Below are 24,742 nucleotides of genomic sequence, written 5' to 3'. Positions count from 1 at the left end.
GTTGAGGAGAAACATTTTCACCCAGAGGTTGATGGGAGTCTGGAACTCGCTGCCTGAAAGGGTGCCCCAGATTGCACAAACTGCAAATGGAATAGGTTTTAATGTCAAATGAAGGGGGAACGTCGGTCAGCACAGGATATTAGTTCATAAATAGTGCTACAGGATCATTCAGACCCACCTGAATTAAGCTGAACTCCCTACCTAACGGCACTGTGGACGTGTGCGTCAACACGAAGGCAGCTCACCACCACCTTCTCATGGGTAATTAGAATAGGCAATAAATGCTGGCCTTGCCAGTGACAGCCACATCCCAAAGAATGATGAAGAAAACACCAACAGAATCTGAAATCGTATCTGAGGGGCAGCGTTTTATACAATGCAGCACTGCCCCAGTACTGCTCCAGACCAGTAGAGTTTCAACCCACAGGTTTGTGACTCAGAGTGAGAACGCCGTCATGGAACCATGCTAAGATTTCCTTCAGAAGATTCCCAAGTACCTTCTTTTACAGCTGTAATAGGATTTTCCTTATCGCACTGTCCCCGCACTGCCCCCGCATGCACCCCTGTCTCAGGCATTACCTGATCACAAATTCGTGAGTGTCAATCTCTTGCCCACAGCCACTGTTGAGCAGAATCCCAGAATTTCCTACAATCGCGCACTGTTTGAAATGCTTATTTTTCATTGGCGATGTCCTTGGTAACAGCTCGTACAGGCTATGGGATATATTCAGGGTCCTGTCCCTGTCAAATATATAATGAATAATATCTCCCGCTTTCAGTCTGCCCTTTAAGACCGAAATGTCCTTCTCTGCATCTAGAAATTTTAGTATATCCTTCCTAGGAAAGGGAAAAGAGAACAAAGTACATTTTAAATGACGGAACAATGAAGGTGTTTTAATGATGCTGTTCAGATTTACGCTCCATCCATAATACAGCTGCCAGCAGCAGCCCTGACCCCAGCAGCAGCGCTGTCATCATAAAACCATTCACCGCAAATGGAGGTCATTCAGCCCTCATGGCTGTGCTAGCCCTTTGAAATAACTATCTAATTGGTTTCACTCCTCTCTCTTTCCCCTTGAAGAAAGATTTCCATTGATATAGTCCTTCTCATGGCCTCAGGACATCCCAAAGCATTTTACAGCCAACTAAACTGGGGCAACTGGGCAGCACGGTAGCATGGTGGTTAGCATAAATGCTTCACAGCTCCAGAGTCCCAGGATCGATTCCCGGCTGGGTCACTGTCTGTGTGGAGTCTGCACATCCTCCCCGTGTGTGCGTGGGTTTCCTCCGGGTGCTCCGGTTTCCTCCCACAGTCCAAAGATGTGCGGGTTAGGTGGATTGGCCACGCTAAATTGCTCGTAGTGTCCTAATAAAGTAAGGTTAAGGGGGGTTATTGGGTTACGGGTATAGGGTGGTTACGTGGGTTTGAGTAGGGTGATCATAGCTCGGCACAACATCGAGGGCCGAAGGGCCTGTTCTGTGCTGTACTGTTCTATAAACAGTTTTGAAGTGTGGTTGCTGTTTGATTTTTAGCTTGAGGCTCTGATGGCGGAATTCAAATGGTCAGGATCCTTTTCAAGAACATTCCATTTGTTGGGAAATTTCCGTTAGGTAATTTAAACAGAAGCTCCATCCTGGGTGCAGGGACTCTGGGTTATTTGCCAGTTTCTGTTATCCACCAGAGGACCCTTTAATGGAAGACATGGAGATCCTACAGTACAAATCATAGAAATCACAGAACAGATATGACACAGGGCGCGATTCTCCGGCCTCGTTGTGCTCTCGCTCAAGTGAAACGAAGCCGGTGAATAGCGGGAGAGGCCAAAAACAAGGGGCGGGACTCTTCGGAAACCGGCGGCGCAGGCAACTCCGGCGCAAAGGAGTGGCGTGAACCACTCCGGCGTCGGGCCGCCCTAAAGGTGCGGAATCCTCCGCACCTTCAGGGGCTAGGCCGGCGCCGGAGTGGTTTGCGCCGACCGGCGCAGAAGGGCCTCCACCGGCCCTGATTCACCGAGACCTCACTCACTAGCCCCCGCGAAAAGAGGCTGTTGTTAATTGTATGGAAATGGGACTTAAGTGGTGATAATAGTTTCTCGCTATGGTGAGATCCTGATGTCGCCTACGGAAGCGGGCTGGTTGCATCGCAAACTGTTCGCTGCCTGACGCGGATGATGGGCTGGAGAATTGCAGGGGGGTGAGTTGGCGCATGCGCGGGAGCGCTAGCGTGTGCTGGTGATATTCCAGCGCGGGGGAGGTTCATCTCCGCACCGGTCATCGCAGCACCAGCTGGCGTGTCCCCATGGAATAGGCCCACCCTCGGATCGGTGGGCCGATTGCGGGCCAGGCCACCATGAGGGCACCCCCCGGGGCCAGATACCCCCATGCCCCCCCCCCCCCCCCCCCCCCCCCCCCCCCCCGAGGACCCCGGAGGCTGCCCGCAGAGCCAGGTCCTGCTGGTAAGTACCTGTCGTAACATACGCCGGTGGGACCCGCCAAAAACGGGTGGCCACTCGGCCCATTGCGGGCTGGAGAATCGCCGGGGGGGGCCACTGCCAGCGGCCGCGACCGGCGCGGCGCGATTACCACCCCCGCCAAATCGACGGCACCGGAGAATTCGGCAGCCAGCGGGTACGGGATTCACGCCGCCCCCCCCCTGCGATTCTCCAGCCCATCATCCGCGCCAGGGAGAGAACAGTTTGCGATGCAACCAGCCCGCTTCCGTAGGCGAAATCAGGATCTCACCATAGCGAGAAACTATTATCACCACTTAAGCCCCATTTCCATACAATTAACAACAGCCTCTTTTCGCGGGGGCTAGTGAGTGAGGTCTCGGCGAATCAGTTGGCTTGCCTTCATTTGCGACGAGAAGCCCATGAGGCCTCGTTAAGTGGACGAATTAACGTTGAATTGAGTTGCCGGCCTCGCTGGGCTGAGCGCCGGGAAGCTCGGGGCAATTCCCGCTGGCTTGCCACACTTAGAACTTTTTCCGGAGTATCGTGCCACAGAGTACAAATGCAAGAAAAGTTGTGCTCTCCCTGGGACCTGCGAGCTCCGACTCGCCCCCCCCCACCACCCCTCCTGCCAACGGTCTACCCCATAACGCCTCGATTGCCCCCAGCTGACTCCCCAAGTCATCCAGTGCCGCCAGTTCCGCCGAGCGGAGCTCCCCATTCTAAATAACAGGGCTATGTGTAGCTTTGGCCGCACGTTACCTTTTAGGCTCCTTATTCAACACGAGTAGCGTTGAATAGCCACGTGTTTCTCCTTTTGGACACTAAGGGGCAATTTAGCCAAGGGCCAATCCACCTAACCTGCACACCTTTCGAACTGTGGGAAGAAACTGGAACACCCGCAGGAATTGGGTCCTTGGCGCTGAGAGGCAGCAGTGCTAACCACTGTGCCGCCCTGCCGCTCCCTAATTTCAAAGCGAGAAACTTGCGACTTTTTTTTTTTGCAAGCCTAGCAGCAATTTCAAATTGGGATTTCTCTTTACAACCAGATGACAGGCTTGGGCTAGAATATACAGCCCAGTTACATCAGGAGCACTCTGCCTGTCTGCGCTATCACTGTTGCTTCATCTGTGAACCCTGGGGGTCGTGCTCATCTGGACCATTTGACTGTATCAATAATCCGATCCCCGTCCTTGTCCCCAGCAGCCCACCAGCAGCTCTCCCATACAAGGCGCCACACTACCAGCAAGTAATGTACTGGTGCCCTCAAGCGCACTGGCCAGGAAAGTAGCCAGAATCAGTGCAGGGGAGGCAAAGAGGGCAGCTCCACTAACATCAACCCCAATAACGACGCTGCCAAAAACCAGGCCCAAATTGAATCTGCTGTTGTACTCTTCCAAAAATGAGTTGCGTTTACCTCACAACGTATAATTCAGATCATTTCTTTCCACCTCAGTAAATTGTTCGCCTGCCGAAACTCATTGGCCTTGTTCTTCAGGAGCTCCCTTGTGGAACTCGACATGGTCTTGGTGACACAGGGTCACACATTTGAATTCTTGTCCTGTTCTGTGAAGAACGTTTGATATTTCTCCAGTATCTCCTGCACCAATTTCTCATCCAAAGGAACCTTCATCATCTGGAGTGGTGTTGTGACCTTATTGAGCGTTTCTTAATTGCTTCAGCAAAAAGCTTCCTCTTAGGAAACAGCGGAGAGTCGGGGGGCACTTCATTCGTATCTTTTCGTGCACTGATGGGCAAAGTTCTCAGGACAATTCAAATAATTCATCGACTCGTTTTTGAAAACCACATCCTTGCCTGTCCAATTTCTCTTGGATTTCATGCCGATCTCTATTCCTGGGAAGGGCATTAGGAAGCAGGGAACCTTTGTCAGCAGCGACATTGGATAACTTTTGTTTTAGAGTTCCATTTCTACATTTTCTGGCTAGTTTCTTTCCAGGCCGCTCCCCAAACCTCTCACATCCAACCTAGACTCGAACAAGGTTGTCCAGTTGCTGAATTGGCTCCAGATTGAGAACCTGCCTGACACATTGCGCCACATGGACTAACATCTCCAAATAATCCAGGTCGGCCGGCATAATCTTCAAAGATGTCACCTGATCAATCTATTTCCCAAGTACAACATAGGCCGGAATGCTCCGGCCTTTGGGATTCACTTTTCCTGCTGGCAGCACACTCTTGCCATGGGTTTCTAGGTGGCGTGGGGTGACTTCAATGGAACACCCCACTGACAATCAGTGAAAAGACATAATCCCGCCGCCAGCAAATGGTGAGCCGGCGAGAAACATGCGGAGATCCCGGCCCATAATCTTCTTGCTTCTATAATCAATGCCCGAGTGTAGAAATCCTATTTGCCCTATTGTGTGGCCCTTTATTCTTACACTGCCCCTTTTATAGACCTGATTATGAATCCCTAAACACCTCTGTTCCTTCATTCATCGAGAATCTCGCTAGTTCCGGTGTCCTTTCTTCATTATTCTGTTTCCACAAATGATTTTCTTATATTTGACTACAATAACCTGCATCCGCCCACTATTCGCCTACTCTGCCAATCTATTTACACCATTCTGCTATCTGCCTTTGCCGTGCCTCTAATTTGGTAAACTATCGATCTTTATTAGCCTTCCTTTTTATGCCTACACCCAAATTATTATCCAAAGAGAGGAAATTAAAGCGGTCGCAGGGTAGTTTCTTTGGATGTAACGCTCTTGAATCCTGCCAATTAAAAAAATACCAACATTTTCTTTTTGCATCATCTTTCTGTTCAGCCTTGCTGCACTTAAGGCTCAGTCAACATTACAACCCCATTCCACTCCCCATTCGAATGAATGGCTCCAATTTCGCACATTTCACATTTGCGTACACATTGAAGCCCTGCCACATTATACTCCCCAACCCCACCCCCCCACCGACCTTCCTTTCAGTTCCTCTTCTTCCTGCATAACCTCTGGCAATTTGACACAAGATGCATTTTGTGTTATTTCAGATTTCTGTGGAACTCTGCCATACTGAACCCATCCTCCACTTGCTCCAGGTTTTCCTCTCACCAACCTTGCCAACTGAAGTGCTCCCCCCAGAGAATGAACCAGTCGGGATCCAGGTTCAGCTGTGCCAATGATTCTTGACTGGCTCATCCTTTGCGTAGTGCGTTGGGAGCAACAATTAATATTGCGAAGCTGCAGTCAGACCCTCGCCAGTAATCTGTGAATGCTGACACTTTGTGCCTGTTCTAATTCCTTTGACCATTAATTGAGATCACCGTGTCACTAAAGGGCAAAAACAGCTCGGGCCCAATTAACAGAAATCTCAAAGGAATGAAAAATTTGAACCTGGAGTCGCTACATTGACCGGTTTTACACTCAATCTCCGCACTTGATGACTCATAGTTCAATTCAATGGGTGGAAAGGATTTAAGGGCTTCTGTCACTGCAAGATGACTACGAGAGCTGTAACATGCACTCACAGAAAAACACCTGCAGACTATACCCAAAGGGCAACAACAACTTTTATTTATGTAGCATCGTTAATGCACTGTCATATACAAGGCACATCACAGCAGTATAATCAGACAAAATTTGACACTGAGCCACAGAAAACCAATTGGGCAGGTCTTGGTGAAAGAGGTAAGTTCCGGGCAGCACGGTGGCTCAGTGGTTAGCACTACAGCTTCACAACGCCGAGGTCCCAGGTTCGATCCCGGGTCACTGTCCGTGTGGATGGGCCACGCTAAATTGCCCCTTCATTGGAAAAAAGGAATTGGGTATCTTTATTAGTGTCACAAGTTGGCTTACATTGAGCCTCCTGAGGGGCGGCGGTGTCGTAGTGGCATTGTCGCGGGACTAGCCCAGTGATCCAGAATCCTGCTTTTGGGACCTGGGTTCAAATCCTGCCATGGCAGATGGTGAAATTTGAATTCGATTAAAATCTGGGGTTAAGAGTCTAAAGGTCGCCATGAAACCATTGTCGATTGTCACAAAAACCCATCTGGTTCACTAATGTCCTTTAGGGAGGGAAATTTGTCATCCCTACCCAGTCTGGCCTACATGTGACTCCAGATCCACGGCAATGGGTGACTCTTAAATGCCCTCAGGGATGGGCAACAAATGCTGACCCAGCCAGCGGCGCCCACATCCCATGAGGGACTTTAGCACAAGGGTAATAATTTTAAATTTAAGTTTCAATCATCAGAAAAACTGACAAATTGCAGGAAGTACAACAGTGTGATGACCTTTGACCTGGAAGCAATTTGGAAAATTTGGAATTTCTTTAAAAGGTTTGTGGAGATTAAGAATGTTTGAAAAGAGCTTGGAAGTTTTCATCAATTGTCACGGGATCAAATGTAATTTTCTTGGATAATAAGGAATATTGGTCAATGTGATCGTGTGTCTTGATCTGAAGGCAGTACCAACAAGAAAGAAGTTAAGAATGAAACTTTGTAGCTGGCAGACACAAGGGGCAGAATTTTATAGCCATACCACAATGGGGTCAGGGCCAAAAGAGGGGTAAGCCATTGTAAAGTCCATTGATATCAACCGGACCGGAAAATCCAGCTGGTGATGGGGCTGTACAATTCCACCCAAAAAAGATCTGCAGAGAAAAAGGAGAGTTGCAAGCAGACAAGCTGGAGGGTGAAGACAATTCAGGTACAGATGCAGACTCAAAGAGAAAGCAGAAAGAGGAACATAGAGTATCTTTGTGAGGAGAAGAAGCACAACTCTCAGGAAGAGGTCAGATTTTCTGTTTGGCGGAAAAGGAGACGGAGGCTCTGGCTGGCACTGTGCGAGCTGGCTATGAAGGTCTAAAATCTGGAAAGCTGCATGAAGAGTTCAGTGATGCTGAAGAGCTAGGCGCTTTCCTAGAAATGGCCGTGAACTGGAGTTTTACTCGTTGGTCAGCTGAAAAGGAACTCTGGAAAGCTACATATCAGGACTGCTGTGCCTCAGGGAGAGAGGGATTTGTGGAGCTCCGCCTTGCTGATGATAATTGTACCTGTGAAACGCAAAGGTGAAGGCTCAATAGGACTTCTACCTGCCTGTGTGAATAAAGATTAGCATAGTATGGAACTGTGCAGCTACAACGTGACACATTTTTCCGGTTGGGGGGGGGGGGTGTGTGATGATGCAAATGCTTAGGTTTGCATTTGCATAAGACGCATATTTGTTGTATCAATTATTCGAAGCAAAACTTATGTGAAGCATCATTTGTCTGATAATTTTTTTTTTAAAGTTTTTTTTTAGAGTACCCAATTAATTTTTTCCAATTAAGGGGCAATTTAGCATGGCCAATCCACCTAGTCTACTCATCTTTAGGTTGCGGGGGCGAAACCCAAGCAAACACGGAGAGAATGTGCAAACTCCATACTGACAGTGACCCAGAGCCGGGATCGACCTGCGACCTCGGCGCCGTGAGACTGCAGGGCTAATCCACTGTGCCACCGTGCTGCCCCATTTGCCTGCTAATTGACATGTAATTAGCATTCATTCTGACTCGTGCTCGATTAAAAGCTACAAAAGGTGGAACCTTGTTTGTAGCTTCTTCATTTCCCAATCAGTAGATTTTTCCATTTTGGTTTGTGATTCGCCATGGGGATCGTGACAAAGGTAATTTCTAATCTTTTTTAGGTGGTGGAGTTGATGGTCCATTAAAAAGAAAGAAATATTTGCATTTCTATAGCGGGCGAAATTCTCCGCAGGGGACCGATTTCGTGAAGGCCGCCGTGAACTCGGCCGAGGTTCACGACGGCCTCGGAGCCCGCTCCCCGCCCCTAATTCACCCCCACCCGGGGGGCTAGGAGCGGGCCTCCGTCTTTCTCAGCAGCGACCTTGTCACGCCGAGAATGTGAAGTCATCCGCGCATGCGCGGGTGACTTCATCGTGCAGACGGCAGGAACCCGCGCATGCGCGGTGGCCGCCTTTCTCCTCAGCCGCCCGGCAAGACATGGCGGCTTGATCTTGCCGGGCGGTGGAGGGGAAAGAGTCCGTCCGTTTTGGACGCTGGCCCCTCTCGAGCACAGTCGCGGTGCTCCCGTCCCAATCGGGCCCCTAGATTCCCCAAACGGGCATCTGGCGCCCGTTTCACGAATGCAGCGATCAGGTGTGTTTGCCGCCATTGTGAAACGGGGGTGAAGGGCCGGCCGCTCGGCCCACCGGGCTCGGAGAATCGCCGTTCGCCGTGAAAAAAGGCGAGCGGCGATTTTTCCGAGGGGGGTGGGGAGAATCGTGGGGGGCGCCAGCGGGGTGTAAAAAATGTCAGGGGGCCCTCCCGCGATTCTCCCAGGCCGCGTTGGGGGGTGGAGAATCGCGCCCAGCGCCTTTCATGGCCGTACGACTTTAGAAACCACTTTACAACCAACAATTTCTGAAGTGTAGTAACTGCTGTAGTAAAGTACGCAGCTGCCAGTGGCACACAGTGATCTTCCTTAAAAAATAATGAGAAAGAGCGGCATGGTGGCACAGTGGTTAGCACTACTGCTTCATGGACCCGAGTTCGATCCCGGCCCTTGGTCACTGCCCGTGTGGAGTTTGCACATTCTCTTCGTGTCTACGTAGATTTCACCCCCACAACTCAAAGATGTGCAACAGAGGTGGATTGACCACGCTAAATTGCCACTTAATTGGAAAAAAACGTATTGGGTACTCAAAATTTATATTAAAAAAATTATTGAGAAAATGACTGGAGAATCTATTTCAGTGATGTTGGTGGAGGGATAAGTAATTCTTGCTTCACTGGAATTATCTCCCTCCTGCTGTTCAGCAAATACTGGCCATGGGATCCTCTGCACCCACCAGAAAGGGCGGGCCGGACCTCGGTTTAACAGCTCATTCAAAAGAGGGCAGGCTTGCCTTTGGAGCGGCTCCTCTGTCCTGCATTGGAATGCTATCCAGGACAGCATCATCAGAGTAAAAGCAAAATACTGCAGATGCCTGGAATCTGAAATAAAAACAGTACATGCTGAAACTGCTCAGCAGGCCAGGCAGCATCTATGGAGAGAGAAACAGAGTTCATGATGTTTGACTGGAAACAGTACTGGGTGGGGTTTTAAGCCCCGCCCTCTCCACGGCACGTGTTCCAGTGGCAGGGATGGCTTGCCATGAGCCGGCAGCGGGATTTTCTGCTCCCGTCAATGCTATGGAGTTTTCCATTGTTCGCTGGCTGGCTTGCCGGGGGGGGGGTCACCATTGGTGGTATGACCTGCAGGAGGGCCGGAACGTTCAACCCTCTGCTTCCCTCTCCAGACCTGCTGAGTATTTCCAGCACTTTCTCTTTCTATAGCACCATACTATTGTCCGCTCATTGCCCATTGCTGTTTGTGGGATCTTGCTTTGCGTAAATCATCTGCCAGAATAAACAGCAACACCTCCTCCACGATAGTCCTCAATACCGGACCCACAAGTCTTCGTACTTAACCCCCTACTATACTGCCTGTGGACACAAGACTGTGTGGCAAAATCTGGTTCCAACTCCATCTACAAGTTTGCTGACGACATGACCATAGTGGGTCGGATCTCGAATAACGACGAGCCAGAATACAGGAGAGAGCTAGAGAACCTAGTGGAGTGGTGCAGTGTCAACGATGTATCCCTCAATGCCAGCAAAACCAAAGAGTTGGTCATTGATTTCAGGAAGCAAAGTACTGTACACACCCCTGTCAGCATCAACGGGGCCAAGGTGGAGATGGTCAGCAGTTCAAATTCCTAGACATGCACATCACCAAAAATCTGTCCTGATCCACCCATGTCGATGCTACCGCCAAGAAAGCCTTTACTTCCTCAGGAAACTAAGGAAATTCGGCATGTCCACACTATCTCTTCCCAACTTTGACAGATGCACCATAGAATGCATCCGATCTGGTTTCATCACAGCCTGGTACGGCAACTGCTCGGCCCAAGACCGCAATAAACTTCAGAGAGTCGTGAACACAGCCCAGTCCATCACACAAACCTGCCTCCCATCCATTGGCCATATCTACACCTCCCGCTGCTTGGGGAAAGCGGGCAGCATAATCAAAGAACCCTCCCACCCGGCTTACTCACTCTTCCAACTTCTTTCATCGGGCAGGAGATACAAAAGTCTGAGAACACGCACGAACAGACTCAAAAACAGCTTCTTCCCCGCTGTTACCAGAGTCCTAAATGAACCTCTTATGGACTAACCTGCTTAATACCACACTCCTGTATGCTTGACCCGATGCCGGTGTCTGTATTTATCTTGTGTTACCTTTTTATGTATTTTCTTTTTATTTTATTTTATTTTCATGTACTAAATGATCTGTTTGAGCTATCGCAGAAAAATACTTTTCACTGTACTTTGGTACACATGACAACAAACAAATCTAATCCAATCCACTTTCTGCATTACAATAGTGATTACACTTCAAAGGTATTTTATAAAGTGCTTTGGGATGTCCTGATATCATGAAAGGAATTATATAAATACAAGGTCTACCTCATTTCCTTTTTTTTCCACAATGATAAAGTCGACCATTTGGCAAATGACTGGAGGAGGTGACCAGTTGCTATGGAACTGAAACCTTGTTCGCGCCTCAGTCCCTTTCGGAGAGGAGGATAAATAAAGAAATAAAGATCACAACTAAATTTCAGCCATTCAATTTGCTGCCTGGGGAAGTTCAAAAGATTCATCTGTAGTGAACAGCAGAACTTTACCTTATCCTCGCAGTTAGCGTAGTATTAAGCTTCCATTCCGGTATCTCAAGGAGTCTTGCCTGTCGTTGGATGCTCTCCTTCCTCTCAATCCGCTCCCGGGGCACTGCGGATGAGGCGTTTGTGATCATTTCCTCCCTAGACAATCATAAGCATTGACTTCAAAGAGCTGCACACTGACTGATTTCGAAAATCAACGCACGCGCACACCATGAAACCAATATGCCATTCATTAACAGGCGGCTGAAGTAGGGATTGATTCAGGATTAACCCAATAAAGGAAGCGGGCAAACAGCGCAGAGAACCAGCCCTTTCTAAACCTCCGGGTCCACAGATTTCAGAGTGGAGAATTCAGCAATGAAGAGATATAATTGGGAATGAGCTGCCCGGGGCTTTGTGGGCTGGATTCCCAGGAGAGGGGAGGATTGGAAATTGGACCCTCCTGTCCTGTATAACAAACATCACTCAAAATCAAAACATATTGTCTGAAAGAGGTTGAGAATTTTCAATAGTGCAATGAGGTGTTATAAAGAACAAAGAACAATACAGCACAGGAACAGGCCCTTCGGCCCTCTAAGCCTGCGCTGATCACGTGTCCTATCTAGACCAACAGCCTGTATCCTTCTATACCCCGTCTGTTCATGTGCCTATCCAGATAAGTCTTAAAGGTCACTAATGTATTTGCCTCAACCACCTCACTTGGCAATGCATTCCAGGCCATCACCACCCTCTGTGTAAAAGACTTCCCCCGCACATTTCCACTGAACCTATCCCCCCCCTAACCTTGAAATGAAAATGAATGAAATGAAAATCGCTTATTGTCACAAGTAGGCTTCAAATGAAGTTACTGTGAAAAGCCCCTAGTCGCCACATTCCGGCGCCTGTTCGGGGAGGCTGGTACGGGAATTGAACCGTGCTGCTGGCCTGCCTTGGTCTGCTTTAACAGTCAGCGATTTAGCCCTGTGCTAAACCAGCCCCAGGATTGTGCCCCCTTGTAACTGTCACTTCCGCCCTGGGAAAAAGCCTCCAACTGTTCACCTTATCTACATCCATCATCATTTTATAAACTTGTATCAGGTCGCCCGTCAGCCCCCGTATCTCTAGGAGAACAATCCCAGTTTATTCAATCTCTCCTCATAGCTAATGCCCTCCATACCAGGCAACATCCTGGTAAACCTTTTCTGTACTCTCTCCAATCCCTCCACGTCCTTCTGGTAGTGCGGTGACCAGAATTGGACACAATATTCCAAATATGGCCTAACCAACGTTCTATATAACTGGAACATCTTGCGAGCTTTTATACTCGATACCCCGTCCGACGAAGGCAAGCATGCCATATGCTTTCCTTGCTATGTAAAGAATTATCTAAAGAATGTAAGTGAAGTAAATCAGGCCAAACCTCCTTCATTGAACACAATGAACACAAGCTACCATATGAACTAATTGAGGTGAATGGCATAAATGTACTAAAGGGGAAACTGGATAAGCACAGGAGGGAGACAGGAAATAAAAGATAAACAAAACACTGGTGTACTTTTGTTGCAAACTTTTCCAACTACAGTATGGCATTGAACAGATTGTCCCTCTCTCTCTCTCTCTCTCAGTTCTGAAGAAGAACCAAGTTGGCTCGAAACGTTAACTCTCTTTTCTCTCCCTACAGATGCTGCCAGACCTGCTGAGTTTTTCCAGCATCCTATGTTTGTTGAGGAAAGAAATATTTGTTGATATGGTTACATAAAGAGAGACAGAGAAGGAGGTAGATTGTGTGCAACATAAATGCTAGCATAGACCAGTTGGGCTGAATGGCCTGTTTCTCTGCTTCAGACTCTGTTGCACTAATGTAATCTGGATGTGAGTGCAATGTTTTTAATTTTAATGGAACCCACATAGCTGGAGGAGAGGAGCTTTACATAAAGACAAAATGTAAATAACATTGCATTGCTAATATATTTGTGCGTACTCTTACAGGGAGGTAGACTGATTGATGGGTGTAGGATGTCTTACCGTCTGGATGAGGATCAGCATCAATTTGAGCTGCTTGTAGCTTGTGGTTTGATTGTCAGCGAGGTGCTGCTGGTTTACATTCTGCACGGGCCTGTCAGCAGTGCTGCGTGCTTGAGACAGACAGAGCCTGTCAGGGCACACTGCTGTGCACTAGCACTGTCGGGAATAATTACACACTCAGTGAACCTCCTGAAGCCTCTCTTACCTCTGAAATTCGCTCGGCTCCCCACGAGCTGCTCGTGGGCAATGCCGCCTGGCTTGCGCGGGAAGGAAATATGATGGGCTGGGTTCCCCGGGCTCCCAGCTGCGTGTTTCTTGGAGACACGCCGTTTGTCAATGGGATGTCCCGTTGAAGCCGCCCCACGCCGCCAGTAAACCCGTGGACGGGTTGGATCTGCCAGCGGGAAAAGAGAATCCCAACAGCCGGAGAATTCCGTCCGATATTTTATCGCAGAATCCCACAACTGCATTTCCCTTGAGACTGCGATGAAATAAGTTCAGGGGTCAAAGGATGGCGGGGAGTGTGGGGGTGGGGGGTGTGGAATTTTGATTATAGTGTAAATCAGGTGCTTTGCCCACACTCCAGGTTGACATGGAACCCGATCCATTTCAGGATGCACTGGGCAGCCAGGACGAATGGACGGTACAGCGATCAGCGATGGACAGTACAGGGTAAGGTGTCTCCTCAATGGAGCAAAATTGGTCTGAAGTGGGGACGGGATAGTAAGGGGCTAGTAGGAGGGAGGAAGATTTGTTTCCCCTTTATGGAGCAAGCTTGCAGTGGTTCCTTTAAGAATGGCTCATTTGGCTGCTCAAAGTTCAGAGACAATGCATGTTCTGTCCAATGGAAGATGAGTATCGCACCAGAGTCTTATAATAATAATAATCTTTTATTGTCACAAGTATGAAGTTACCATGAAAATCCACTAGTCGCCACATTCCGGCGCCTGTACGGGGAAGCTGGTACGGGAATTGAATACGCTGCTGGCCTTGTTCTGCATCACAAACCAGGTGTCTAGCCCACTGAGCTAAACCAGCCCAATACTAAACCAGTCCGAAACCAGTCTTAAACGTACCCCTGGATTTAATTATTTCAATTTGGTCTCTTTCAGCTGAGACCTCTGTCTCCCCCTAGTGTTGACTTTTTCTGGTGCCCGAGGTGTCGGCTGCTCTCCAGTATCTCGGTGACCATTACTTATGCACCAGCCACTGAGGGGTGGAAGGATGTTCAACCACAGATGGCATCACGGATGTAGTAGATTCTGTTCTCACGTGTCTACACTTGTGTGTCTGTATACACAAACACATGACCTCCATCAGGATCATTGGGCAGCGCTGAGAAGCATGAAACTGTATTACATTTAAAAAAGATAAATTTAGAGTACCCAATAACTTTTTTTCCAATTAAAGGGCAATTTAGCGTGGCCAATCCGCCTAACCTGCACATCTTTTGGGTTGTGGGGACGAAACCCACGCAGACACGGGGAGAATGTGCAAACTCCACGCGAACAGTGACCCGGGGACGGGATCGAACCTGGGACCTCAGCGCCGTGAGGCAGCAGTGCTAACCACTGCACCACACGTCTTGCATTTTGGCCTTCCTACGCCAAAGCCACTTCCTGCCTACAGATAAAACCAATCAACCTGCATTCAGGCCCCTGACCTTGAATCCCAACTTGACTGGAGTTTCATTTTCCTGGGATCGTCAGTATAAAAGTTATTGTTTAAGTTCAACCAATATTTGGACTAACTTCAAACGACAGCTGGTGTAAGCTGAGATCCCGAGTGGAGGCAGATCTCGGACAAGAATGGGGTTTGCTGAGGTGCACTCAAACAAATCTCCAGGAAATCAGAGCTGGAGGTCAGCCCCAGACCTCAGCACCATCAAACCAAGTAACTGCTCTGGCCCTTTGCTCTGATTGGGCCAGACTCTTGAACCAGAGATAGTCGACTAGTTAAAGCCGGTTTGAGGCGTGTGCAGGCGCAACTCCATCGAATGAACAGACTCAGCAGCTGGGGATAATCCCAGCTGTCAAGTCTTGTATTTTACCATAACAACACGGCAGCACTGTAGCATTGTGGATAGCACAATCGCTTCACAGCTCCAGGGTCCAAGGTTCGATTCCGGCTTGGGTCACTGTCTGTGTGGAGTCTGCACATCCTCCGCATGGGTTTCCTCCCACAGTCCAAAGATGTGCAGGTAAGGTGGTTTGGCCATGATAATTTGCCCTTAGTGTCCAAAATTGCCCTTAGTGTTGGGTGGCATTACTGGGTTATGGGGATAGGGTGGAGGTGTTAACCTTGGGTAGGGTGCTCTTTCCAGGAGCCGGTGCAGACTCGATGGGCCGAATGGCCTCCTTCTGCACTGTAAATTCTATGAACTTTGAAAATGACACATCAGTCATTCTGGCTTCTGGTGCCAGTTCCATTTCTGCACTTTGTTATCTCCTGTTCTTTTTCTCTCCTGTGCTCCTTAGGGTTCTGACCCTTGCTGGGAAATGAGTTCCACGGGAATTCCAGCGCCCCCACTCGAGTGACCATTTATAAGAACAAGGAAGATGAGCAATAGGAACAAGAATAGGCCCAGGCGAGCCTGCTCCGCCATTCAATCACAGAACCTCTACAGTGCAGAAGAAGGCCATTCGGCCCATCATGTCAGACCCTTCAAAAGAGCATCCTACCTAGGCCCACTCCCCTGCCCTATCCCCACCTAACCTTTGGTCACTAAGGGTGATCTAGCATGACCATTCACTTAAATTGCACATCTATGGACTGTGGGGGGAAACCGGAGCACCCGGAGGAAACCCACGCAGACACGGGGAGAACGTGCAGACTCCGCACAGACAGTGGCCCAGCGGGGAATTGAACCTGGGACCCTGGCGCTGTGAAGCCACAGTGCTATCCACTTGTGCTACCGTGCTGCCCACTTCAGTTTTAAATGAGAGACCCTTTATTCTGAAATGATGTTTGCTGGTTCTGAATTCCGCATAAGGGAAAATGTCCTCACAGCGTCTTCCATGTCCGTGCAAGTGATTCCAAAGGGAGGATTGCAACTGTGCCTCTCCCTATCTAAAACCAATGCACTTCCTTTTTTAAATTCATTTATAGGATGGTGGGTGTTGTTAGGCCAGCATTTGTTGTCCATCCCGACTTGCACTTTAGAAGGTGGTGGTGAGAATGCCTTCTTGAACCGCTGCAGTTCCCGAAGTGTAGGTACACCCGCTGTGCTGTTAGGGAGGGAGTTCCAGGAGTTTGACCCAGCAACAATGACTTGGAGGAGAACCTCCAGGAGGTGGTGTTCCAAGGAATCTGCTGCCTTTGTCCTTCTAGATAGTAGTGGTCGTGGGTTTAGAAGGTGCTGCCTAAGGAACCTTGGTGAGTTCCTACAGTGCATCTTGTAGATGACACTTTCTGTCAGTGGTGGAGGGTTTCAATGTTTGTAGAATGGGGAACAATCAAGCGGGCTGCTTTGTCCTGGATGGAGTTGAGCTTCTTGCATGTTGTTGGAGCTGCATTCATCCAGTCAAGTGGAGAATATTCCATTCGATTCCTGACTTGTGCCTTTTCGATGGTGGACAGGCTGAGGGGAATCAGGAGATGAGTTACTCGCCATAGGATTCCTAGCTTTGGCCTACTCTGATAGCCGCAGTATTAATATGGCTAGTCCAGTTCAGTTTTTGATCAATGTTACACCCAGGATGTTGATTGTGGGGGATTCAGAGTTAATAATGTCATATAATGTCAAGGATGATGGTTAGATCCTCTCTTTTAGGAGATAGTCATTACCTGGCACTTGTGTGGCACAAATGTAACTTGCCATTTGTCAGCCCAAGCCTGGATATTGTCCAGGTCTTGCTGCATTTGGATATGGACTGCTTCATTATCTGAGGTGTTGCGAATGGTGCTGAATATTGTGCAGTCATCAGCGAACATCCCCACTTCTGATTTTATGATGGAAGGGAGGTCATTGATGAAGCAGCTGAAGATGGTTGGGCGGAGGACACTACCCTGAGGGCACTATCCGACAGCGATATCCTGGAGCTGAGGTGCTTGACTTCCAACCACCACAACCATCTTCCTTTGTGCCAGGTATGGAGAGTTTTGCCCGTGATTCCCATTGACTCCAGTTTTGCTAGGGCTCCTTGATGCCATACTCGATCAAATGCTTTCTTGATGTAAAGTGATATATAGTGGGGCAGGGGTGGGGGTGGCGGATTGAACTGGACTGGCCATATAAATACTGTGGCTACAAGAACAAGTCAACTAGGAATCCTGCAGCGAGTAATGGACCTCCTGACTCCCCAAAGCCTGTCCTTAACCTACAAGGTACAAATCAGGAGTGTAATGGATTACTCTCCACTTGCCTGGATGAGTGCAGCTCCAACAACACTCAAGAAGCTTGACACCATCCAAGACAAAGCAGTCCACTTGATTGGCACCCCATCCACCACCTTCAACCTTTAATCCCTCCATCACCAATGAACAATGGCAGCAGTGTGTCCCATCTACAAGATGAACCGATAAACTCACCAAGGTCCTTTTCCTTCCAAACCCACAACCTCTACCATCCAGAAGGAGAAAGACAGCAGGCGCATGGGAACACCATGACCTACAGGTTAAACTCCAAGCCACACACCATCCTCATTTGGAACCATGTCATCATTTCTTCATGGTCACTGGGTCACAATCCTGGAACTCCCTTCCGAACAGCAACATGACTGTACTTACACCACATGGTTTACATGATCTACACAGGGGCTGGTTTAGCACACTGGGCTAAATCGCTGGCTTTTAAAGCAGACCAAGGCAGGCCAGCAGCACGGTTCAATTTCCGTACCAGCCTCTGAACAGGCGCCGGAATGTGGCGACTAGGGGCTTTTCACAGTAACTTCATTGAAGCCTTCTCATGACAATAAGCAATTTTCATTTCATTTCATGGGCTGCAACGGTTCCAGAAGGCAACTCATTAACACCTCCTCAAGGACAATTAAAGATGGTAAATAACTGCTGGCCGCGGAAGTGATGCCTACATCCTGAGAACAAATTTTTTAAAAATCAGTCAATATGCCTCAGTCCCACATTAGTCCATGCATTCAGCCATTAAGGACATAGTTCTGATATACACACATGAAGGATAACCATACTGGGGGCCCTTTGGCAGCGCAGCATACATTCTGGTTGCTCATTCCAATGTGCAACACAGGAAGACATGAAATGCAACAGCAAGACACCCTTGTGTTTCGACCCAATTCTTCCCGAATCAGTGGATGCTGTACTAGCTGTGCTTGTTCCAGCAGCTAGGAAATTGTGTGCAGAATAATTATTCATTCCAACACTTGTGCAGGATATTGGCTGAATCTCGGGCCACATGGGACCCTGTTTCAAAGTTGCATCTCTGCAGTTTCTGCACACGGGAGCGGGGAGGCTGCGTCACCTACCCAGAGGCTGGGGAAGGAGAGAGAAGGTGGATGCAGATTGGCAGAGGTCGTGAGTAGTCCATTTTGAACTTTGGACCTGCCCAGGTGGACTGCACTGTTGTGCAGTAAACTCCTTCCTGCACCTGATAAATTATTCTGTTTCTAACGAAGGGGTAATGCACATGGCATTCCCCTTTCCAACTTGCTGCTGCAGAATCCACACTATGTCACAGCAATGTCAGTAATGGATGAACAGCCTTTTTGCGTCATGCGTGCAGTTTTCCCTCTCTGCCCCTGAGGATTAGGGGATCCAATTATGGATGGAGCTTGCTACCTAACCTTCAAAATGGCAGCAACCTATCCATCAAGCTGCTTCATGCTTGGAGTCTCAACATCACCTTAATGATGAGGCAGAATGGTGGCAGGGGAGGAAGGTACAGAAAGCAAATCCGCCGCTCCGGATTCCACTACCACCCCTGCCCCTACATGCCCAAAAGCATGTGGGTCGGGAATTTGGCCTATTCAGACCCCATGTCAGAAACGTGAGACCTTGAGTAGAGGGACCGCCAGCCAAGGAAATGTGCAGTGATGTGGAAATATGAACAGCGACGGGATTCACAACAGGATAGACTTTGCAGACACACAGAATTGTGCTCAAATCGCAATTAAATGTTTTGTGTATGATCAAGCTGTAGACGGGCTGGCAAGAAGGTGTTCCCAGATTGGAACTCAGTGTAAACTGGGTAATGGTACTGCGAATGAAACTAACGGGATATCAGCTGAGAAGCAACCATGTAAATGGTCTATCATTTATAGGGGTGTAATAACTTGCATGGAGCACACGGGGCTGGGCTAATTGTTTTCCCCGTGTGACTCGAGGAGTGTGAGCTCCCCCACTAACTGAAATGAAAATGAAATGAAAATTGCTTATTGTCACGAGTAGGCTTCAAATTAAGTTACTGTGAAAAGCCCCTAGTCGCCACATTCCGGCGCCTGTTCGGGGAGGCTGTTACAGGAATTGAACCGTGCTGCTGGCCTGCTTGGTCTGCTTTCAAAGCCAGCGATTTAGCCCTGTGCTAAACAGCCCCTGTAACTACTGGGCTATTACCATATATATATATATAAGGTCAGCCAGATAGGAACCGACTGAGAGAGAGAACCCAGTGACATCTAATCAGGCCCCTTTGTAAATAGTCCATATTATAAATAAACATCTTCTTATTGTTACTCGTCTGACTCCCTTCACCTTTATTAAACTGGCGACGAAGATAAACTAGAACGGTCGACATGCTGCTCTGGCACCAACGTCATCTCTCAACTCTCCATGACTGTGCTTTATCTGGGATTGAGGTATGGCGTTGAGCCTTCACTGTGCCTTTATTTGGTCTGTCAGATGCTTGTAACACTACGTTTGAGTCGTGGAACCAATACGCAGAATGTTTGCGATGCATTTTCCATTCCAACAACAAAACCGAAAGTGAGTGCCAGACTGTGGTATTGCTAATGATCTGTGGAGCGCACACATTTGGCATAATTAGGGGCCTCATGTTTGCGATGGCACCGGATACGATAGCATTTGACCAGCTCATCGCGCTAGTAGGGAATCATTTCAATCTGACACCATCCATCATTGTGCAACGGTACAGATTTAATACGGCAGAATGGTCGAAAGGGGAGTCAGTTGCCGAGTACGTTTCCCGGTTGCAGAGTATTGTGCGTACGGGGCTGTGTTGGCGGATATGCTTCGTGACCGCTTGGTTTGCAGTATTAACAATCTTGTCGTACAGAAAAGGCTCCTTGGTGAAGCTTCCCTAACATTCCAGCAGGCTTTGCAGATTCCTCTTGCTGCCTGGGGCATGCAGGAGCTCCAAGGTAGAGAGGTTAACTTTGTTCAATGCCAACCCCCTCACCGCCTTTCTGCGACTAGAATGGATCGCAGCACCACAGCAGGCCCGAAGTCTCGAGGACCAAGGCCATGGCGCACATCCTCTCCGGATTTTGGAGCGGCCGATTCAGCTCCCTGTGGGAAGTGTGAATGTTGGGGTTGCTGAAGCTGCCGGCAACGTGAGGGACAGCGCCCTGACTGCTCGGGACGAGATAGACTTCACCCCTGTGCGTGGAGCCTTCATATGGACGGCCCTAAAGAAGCTGGAGACGTGCCCATAGCTAAACTGCATGGCTGCCCAGTGAGTGGCCCCTATTTGCATCCCTGGATGAGTTAATGGCCACTTAATTCAGACGGAATTAGATACGGATGCTGGTCACAGTGGTGCCGCAACTGTGTTTGACTGGATCTGGCGTGGAATGAGTAGATTGTGGTTGGCTCCACGCTCGGTCCGGTGGTTTAAGGACATCAACCTTGGATTCTTCCCCTCATCGTGTGCAGGGCGATGATCCCAACCTGCTGGGTCAGGATTGGCTGCACGATTTACAGCTCGATTGGCAATGTGTCCTCAAGGTTTATATGCATGGTTGCAAAAATTCCCCAATGTTTTCGGGCCCGGCCTTGGAAAACTGAAAGGGGCCGTAGTGAAAATTCAAGTACATTCGCACGCCCGGCCTCGTTTCTTTTTTCCGTCCGCTGCCAGTGACCTGAATGTCCCTGGGCCTGCGTTCTCGCGGATTTCGCTGGCCCATTTTTGGGCTCCATGTTCCTCATTTTGGTGGAAGTGCACTCAAAGCGGTTGGAGGTCCACAAAATGGCGTCCATCACCTCCCGCGCAACCATTGAACGGCTGCACGCCTCGTTCTCCTTCCACGGATTACCCATGTCACGGACAACCGGGCCTCATGTACTAGTGAGGAGTTCGTTGCCTTCATGGAGGTGAATAGAATCCGCCATTTTCGCACCGCACCCTATCATCCCGTATCAAACGGGTTGGCGGAATGTGCTGCCCAGACAGTGAAGTGGGGCCTGAAGAAACAATCCACAGGTTCGATGATACCGGGCTGGCAACCTTCCTCTTCTCGTGTAGGACGCCTCCTAATGCTGTTCCGTGGGTGGCCCCGGCTGAAATCCGATGGGCTGTTGACTCCTGACTCCATTAGGTTTGTTGCTGCCCGACATCGGCACAAAAGTGCAGCTCACACAAGATTTCCAAGGGTGTTGCCCGGATAGGTGTCATCTTCTATGATGTTTCACACCTGATGAGGTCGGTCAGCGGCTGTACCTTTGGTGAAGTTCCTCATTGGTTTCCAGGGGTCATTCATCAAAAAGTTCCAGTTGCATACCAGGTCCGTGTTCAAGGTCAGCCCATGAAGCGTCACCTCGATCGTCTTCGTGCTTGGCAGTCTGCCGCTCAGACAGCTCCTCGGGGGAACTCTGCCCCGCTCCGGCCTGCCGCTCAGACAGATCCTCGGGGGAAACTCTGCCCCGCTCCGGCCTGCCGCTCAGACAGCTCCTTGGGCAAACTCCACACTAGTCCGGTCGGATACTCTGGCTTCACAGTCTGCACTTTTTTATTTTGTGACACCGAAATGGCTGGGGCGGGATTCTCTCAGCCCCGGCCGGGCTGGAGAAGTGCCGGGCTGGGCGCGAATCACGGCACGCCACCCCGACGGCGAGCGGAGAATCGGCACTATTGGTGCCGGTGCAGTCGCCACGCCGCCAGTCTCCGCCCGGGATGGGCCGAGCTGCCACACAAAAAAAGCCGAGTCCCGCCGTCGCCGTTCACGCCTACTGTTACTCGGCAGGACCTCGCCGTGCATGCATCCGGGGGCAGCTTGGTGAGGGGGGGAGGGGGTCCGACCCTGACTGGGTGGGGAGGCCTCCGCTGTGGCCTGGCCCACGGTCCAGGCCTACCGATCGGCGGGCCGGCCTCTCGGGCTGGGGCCTCTTGTGTTCCGCGCCAGCCCCTGTAGCCCTGCGCCATGTTGCGTTGGGGCCGGCACGGAGAAGGGAGCCACTGCGCATGCGCAGACCCGCGGCACCCATCTGACACCAGGGATCGGCTGCTGGAGCGGCGTGGGTCGCTCCAGTGCCGTGCTGGCCCCCTGTATGGGTCAGAATCGCTGCTCCTGAGGGCACGTTGACGCCGTCGAGAAACGCCACGCCATTTATGACGGCGTCAACACTTATCTTCAGGATCAGAGAATCCCGCCCCAGATGCCTGGTCTTCCGATTCCGATATGGACAAACAAACCGCTGGAGTTTCTGACTCGGACATTGTCATTCGACCACCTTCGGATGCTTCTCCGCCCAGGCGGTCCAGCCACAAGCATTCTCCGACCGTTATACCCCCACTGATTCGGTCCCACCGCCAGTCAACGATATGCCACGGCCAAAGTGTCTGCCTCACCCGCTGCCCGGCAGGGCTCCGCCAGTTTCTTCAGAGTCTTCTTTGTTGTCGGTGTTTTCTACTTCATCTTCTACTTCTTTGTCCATTCCTCATCTTCATCATCATGTAACACATGGGGGAGGCTGTTTTCCCTGTGTGGCTCTAGGAGTTTACGTTCCCTCACTAACTACAGGGCTATTACCTTGTCTATATAAGGTTGGCCAGATAGGAACCGACCGCCAGAGAAAGAGAGGAGCCCGTGAAGTCCAACTGGGCTCCCCTGTGTAAATAGTACGTATTATAAATAAACCTCTTCTTATTGTTATTTGTCTGACTCCCTTCACCTTTATTAGAAAGAGAAAAAGAAGACTTGCATTAATATATCACCTTTCACAATCTCTAAATGTCCCAATTTAGCGTCACAGAATCACCAAATTGTTACAACGCAGAAGGAGGCCCATTGGCCGATTGTGTTTGCACCGCCTCTCTAAACAAGTATCATTACTTAGTGCCGTTCCCCTGCCTTTTCCCCCTACACCTGTACGTAAGTAGTCATCTAATGCCCTTTTGAATATTTACATTTTAAGTGAAGTCGCTATTGCAATATAGGAAATACAGCAGCCAACATCCCAGAAATAAATCTCCAGCACTTTGAAATTGCACAGAGTGCCGTTTGAATTGGCTCGTAAAGGCAGCTTGGAAACCAGCATGTTCCACACGGCTTTTCTCATCGGATCGTGCACCCTGTGCATTCTTTGGAAAATTCCGCCCCTTCTCTTATCCTTTCAAGCTGCTGACTGAATCATCCACATGTTGCAAAATCTGCAACCTACTCTTTAACCTTTGATCCCCACCCAGAATGGCTGCCTGTTACTGGCAGCTTTGAAGCGTCGTTCATGGCTTTCTTGGTTTTGGGATGTCGAGCAAGTTGTGATGTTGTGTTTCTTCTCCATTCCTTGCAATCCATTAATGAAAAGCCAGGAAACCATATAGAACCACAGAAAATTCAGTGCAGAAGGAGGCCATTCGGCCCATTGAGTTTACACTGGCCCTGGAAAGAGCACCCTACTTAAACTCACACCTCCACCCTATCCCTGTAACCCAGTGACACCATCTAATCTGTGGACACTCAGGGACAATTCAGCATGGCCAATCCATCTAACTAACCTGCACAGCTTTGGACTGTGGAAGCCGGAGCACCCGGAGGAAACCCACGCAGACACGGGGAGAAACGTGCAAACTCCGCACAAACAGTGACCCAAGCCGGGAATCAAACCCGGGCCTCTGGCGCTGTGAATGTCACCGTGAATCAGGGGCCCACGACAATAGCATTATTGGCCCGATATTTCAGCTATTTATTTTCTTGTGAGAAATGCCTGATTTATACTTCACAATTGCCCAGTGATGTGATTGAACATGGAAGTGTATATATGAGTAAATCACAGGTACAGATCCGGGGCCATCACTTGGGGGTGTAATACGTACAAACTGTCACCCTCACATGCTTTGTGTTGCAAATTTCCCTCAACAGGTTACAAATCCCAGTGTCCTAATTAAAACATAAAGGAAAAGAATGTGCTCTGAACTTACGTACCTACAACATTTGTTCTGTAGAGCATCCTTGGCTGACTTCATAGCCCTCCTTCCTTCTGAAAATCTGCAGGGAGAAAAGGACATATGTTCACAACTCTCGCAGCGTCACTCAGCAATTTGACTGTGAGGTGAAAGAAGCATTCTTTCGACTGATTATTTTAACCTAATTCTTTGTTGGGATGTAAGCGTCACTGGCTGGGCCAGCATGTGTTGCCTATCCCTAATTGTCCTGGAATCGAGTGGCTTGCATGCCCATTTCAGAGGGTAATTAAGAGTCAACCACATTGCTGTGTGTGTGGAGTCATATGTAGGTCAGACCAGGT

The 24,742-nt window shown here is 49.3% G+C and overlaps 1 protein-coding gene across 2 annotated transcripts in view; it reads right to left on the bottom strand.

Moving 5' to 3' along the window:
- The window catches only part of st8sia2 (ST8 alpha-N-acetyl-neuraminide alpha-2,8-sialyltransferase 2), a 51,822-nt gene that overhangs the window by 19,194 nt on the left and 7,886 nt on the right, over nucleotides 1-24,742 (bottom strand). The window contains exons 2-4 of one of the 2 annotated variants that reach the window (XM_038814315.1): nucleotides 24,421-24,483; nucleotides 11,132-11,266; nucleotides 580-837 (exon numbers count right to left, since the gene is read on the bottom strand). In XM_038814315.1, coding sequence (XP_038670243.1) covers nucleotides 580-837; nucleotides 11,132-11,266; nucleotides 24,421-24,483 — 456 coding nt within the window. The remainder of the gene's footprint in view (nucleotides 1-579; nucleotides 838-11,131; nucleotides 11,267-24,420; nucleotides 24,484-24,742) is intronic. The other variant, XM_038814316.1, reaches the window with a different exon arrangement.

This window comes from Scyliorhinus canicula, chromosome 12 (genome assembly GCF_902713615.1).
Source record: "Scyliorhinus canicula chromosome 12, sScyCan1.1, whole genome shotgun sequence".
Taxonomy (NCBI): Eukaryota; Metazoa; Chordata; class Chondrichthyes; order Carcharhiniformes; family Scyliorhinidae; genus Scyliorhinus; species Scyliorhinus canicula.
The sequence above is the reverse complement of the archived record's forward strand: the minus strand, read 5'-3'. Positions and strand labels throughout refer to the sequence as shown.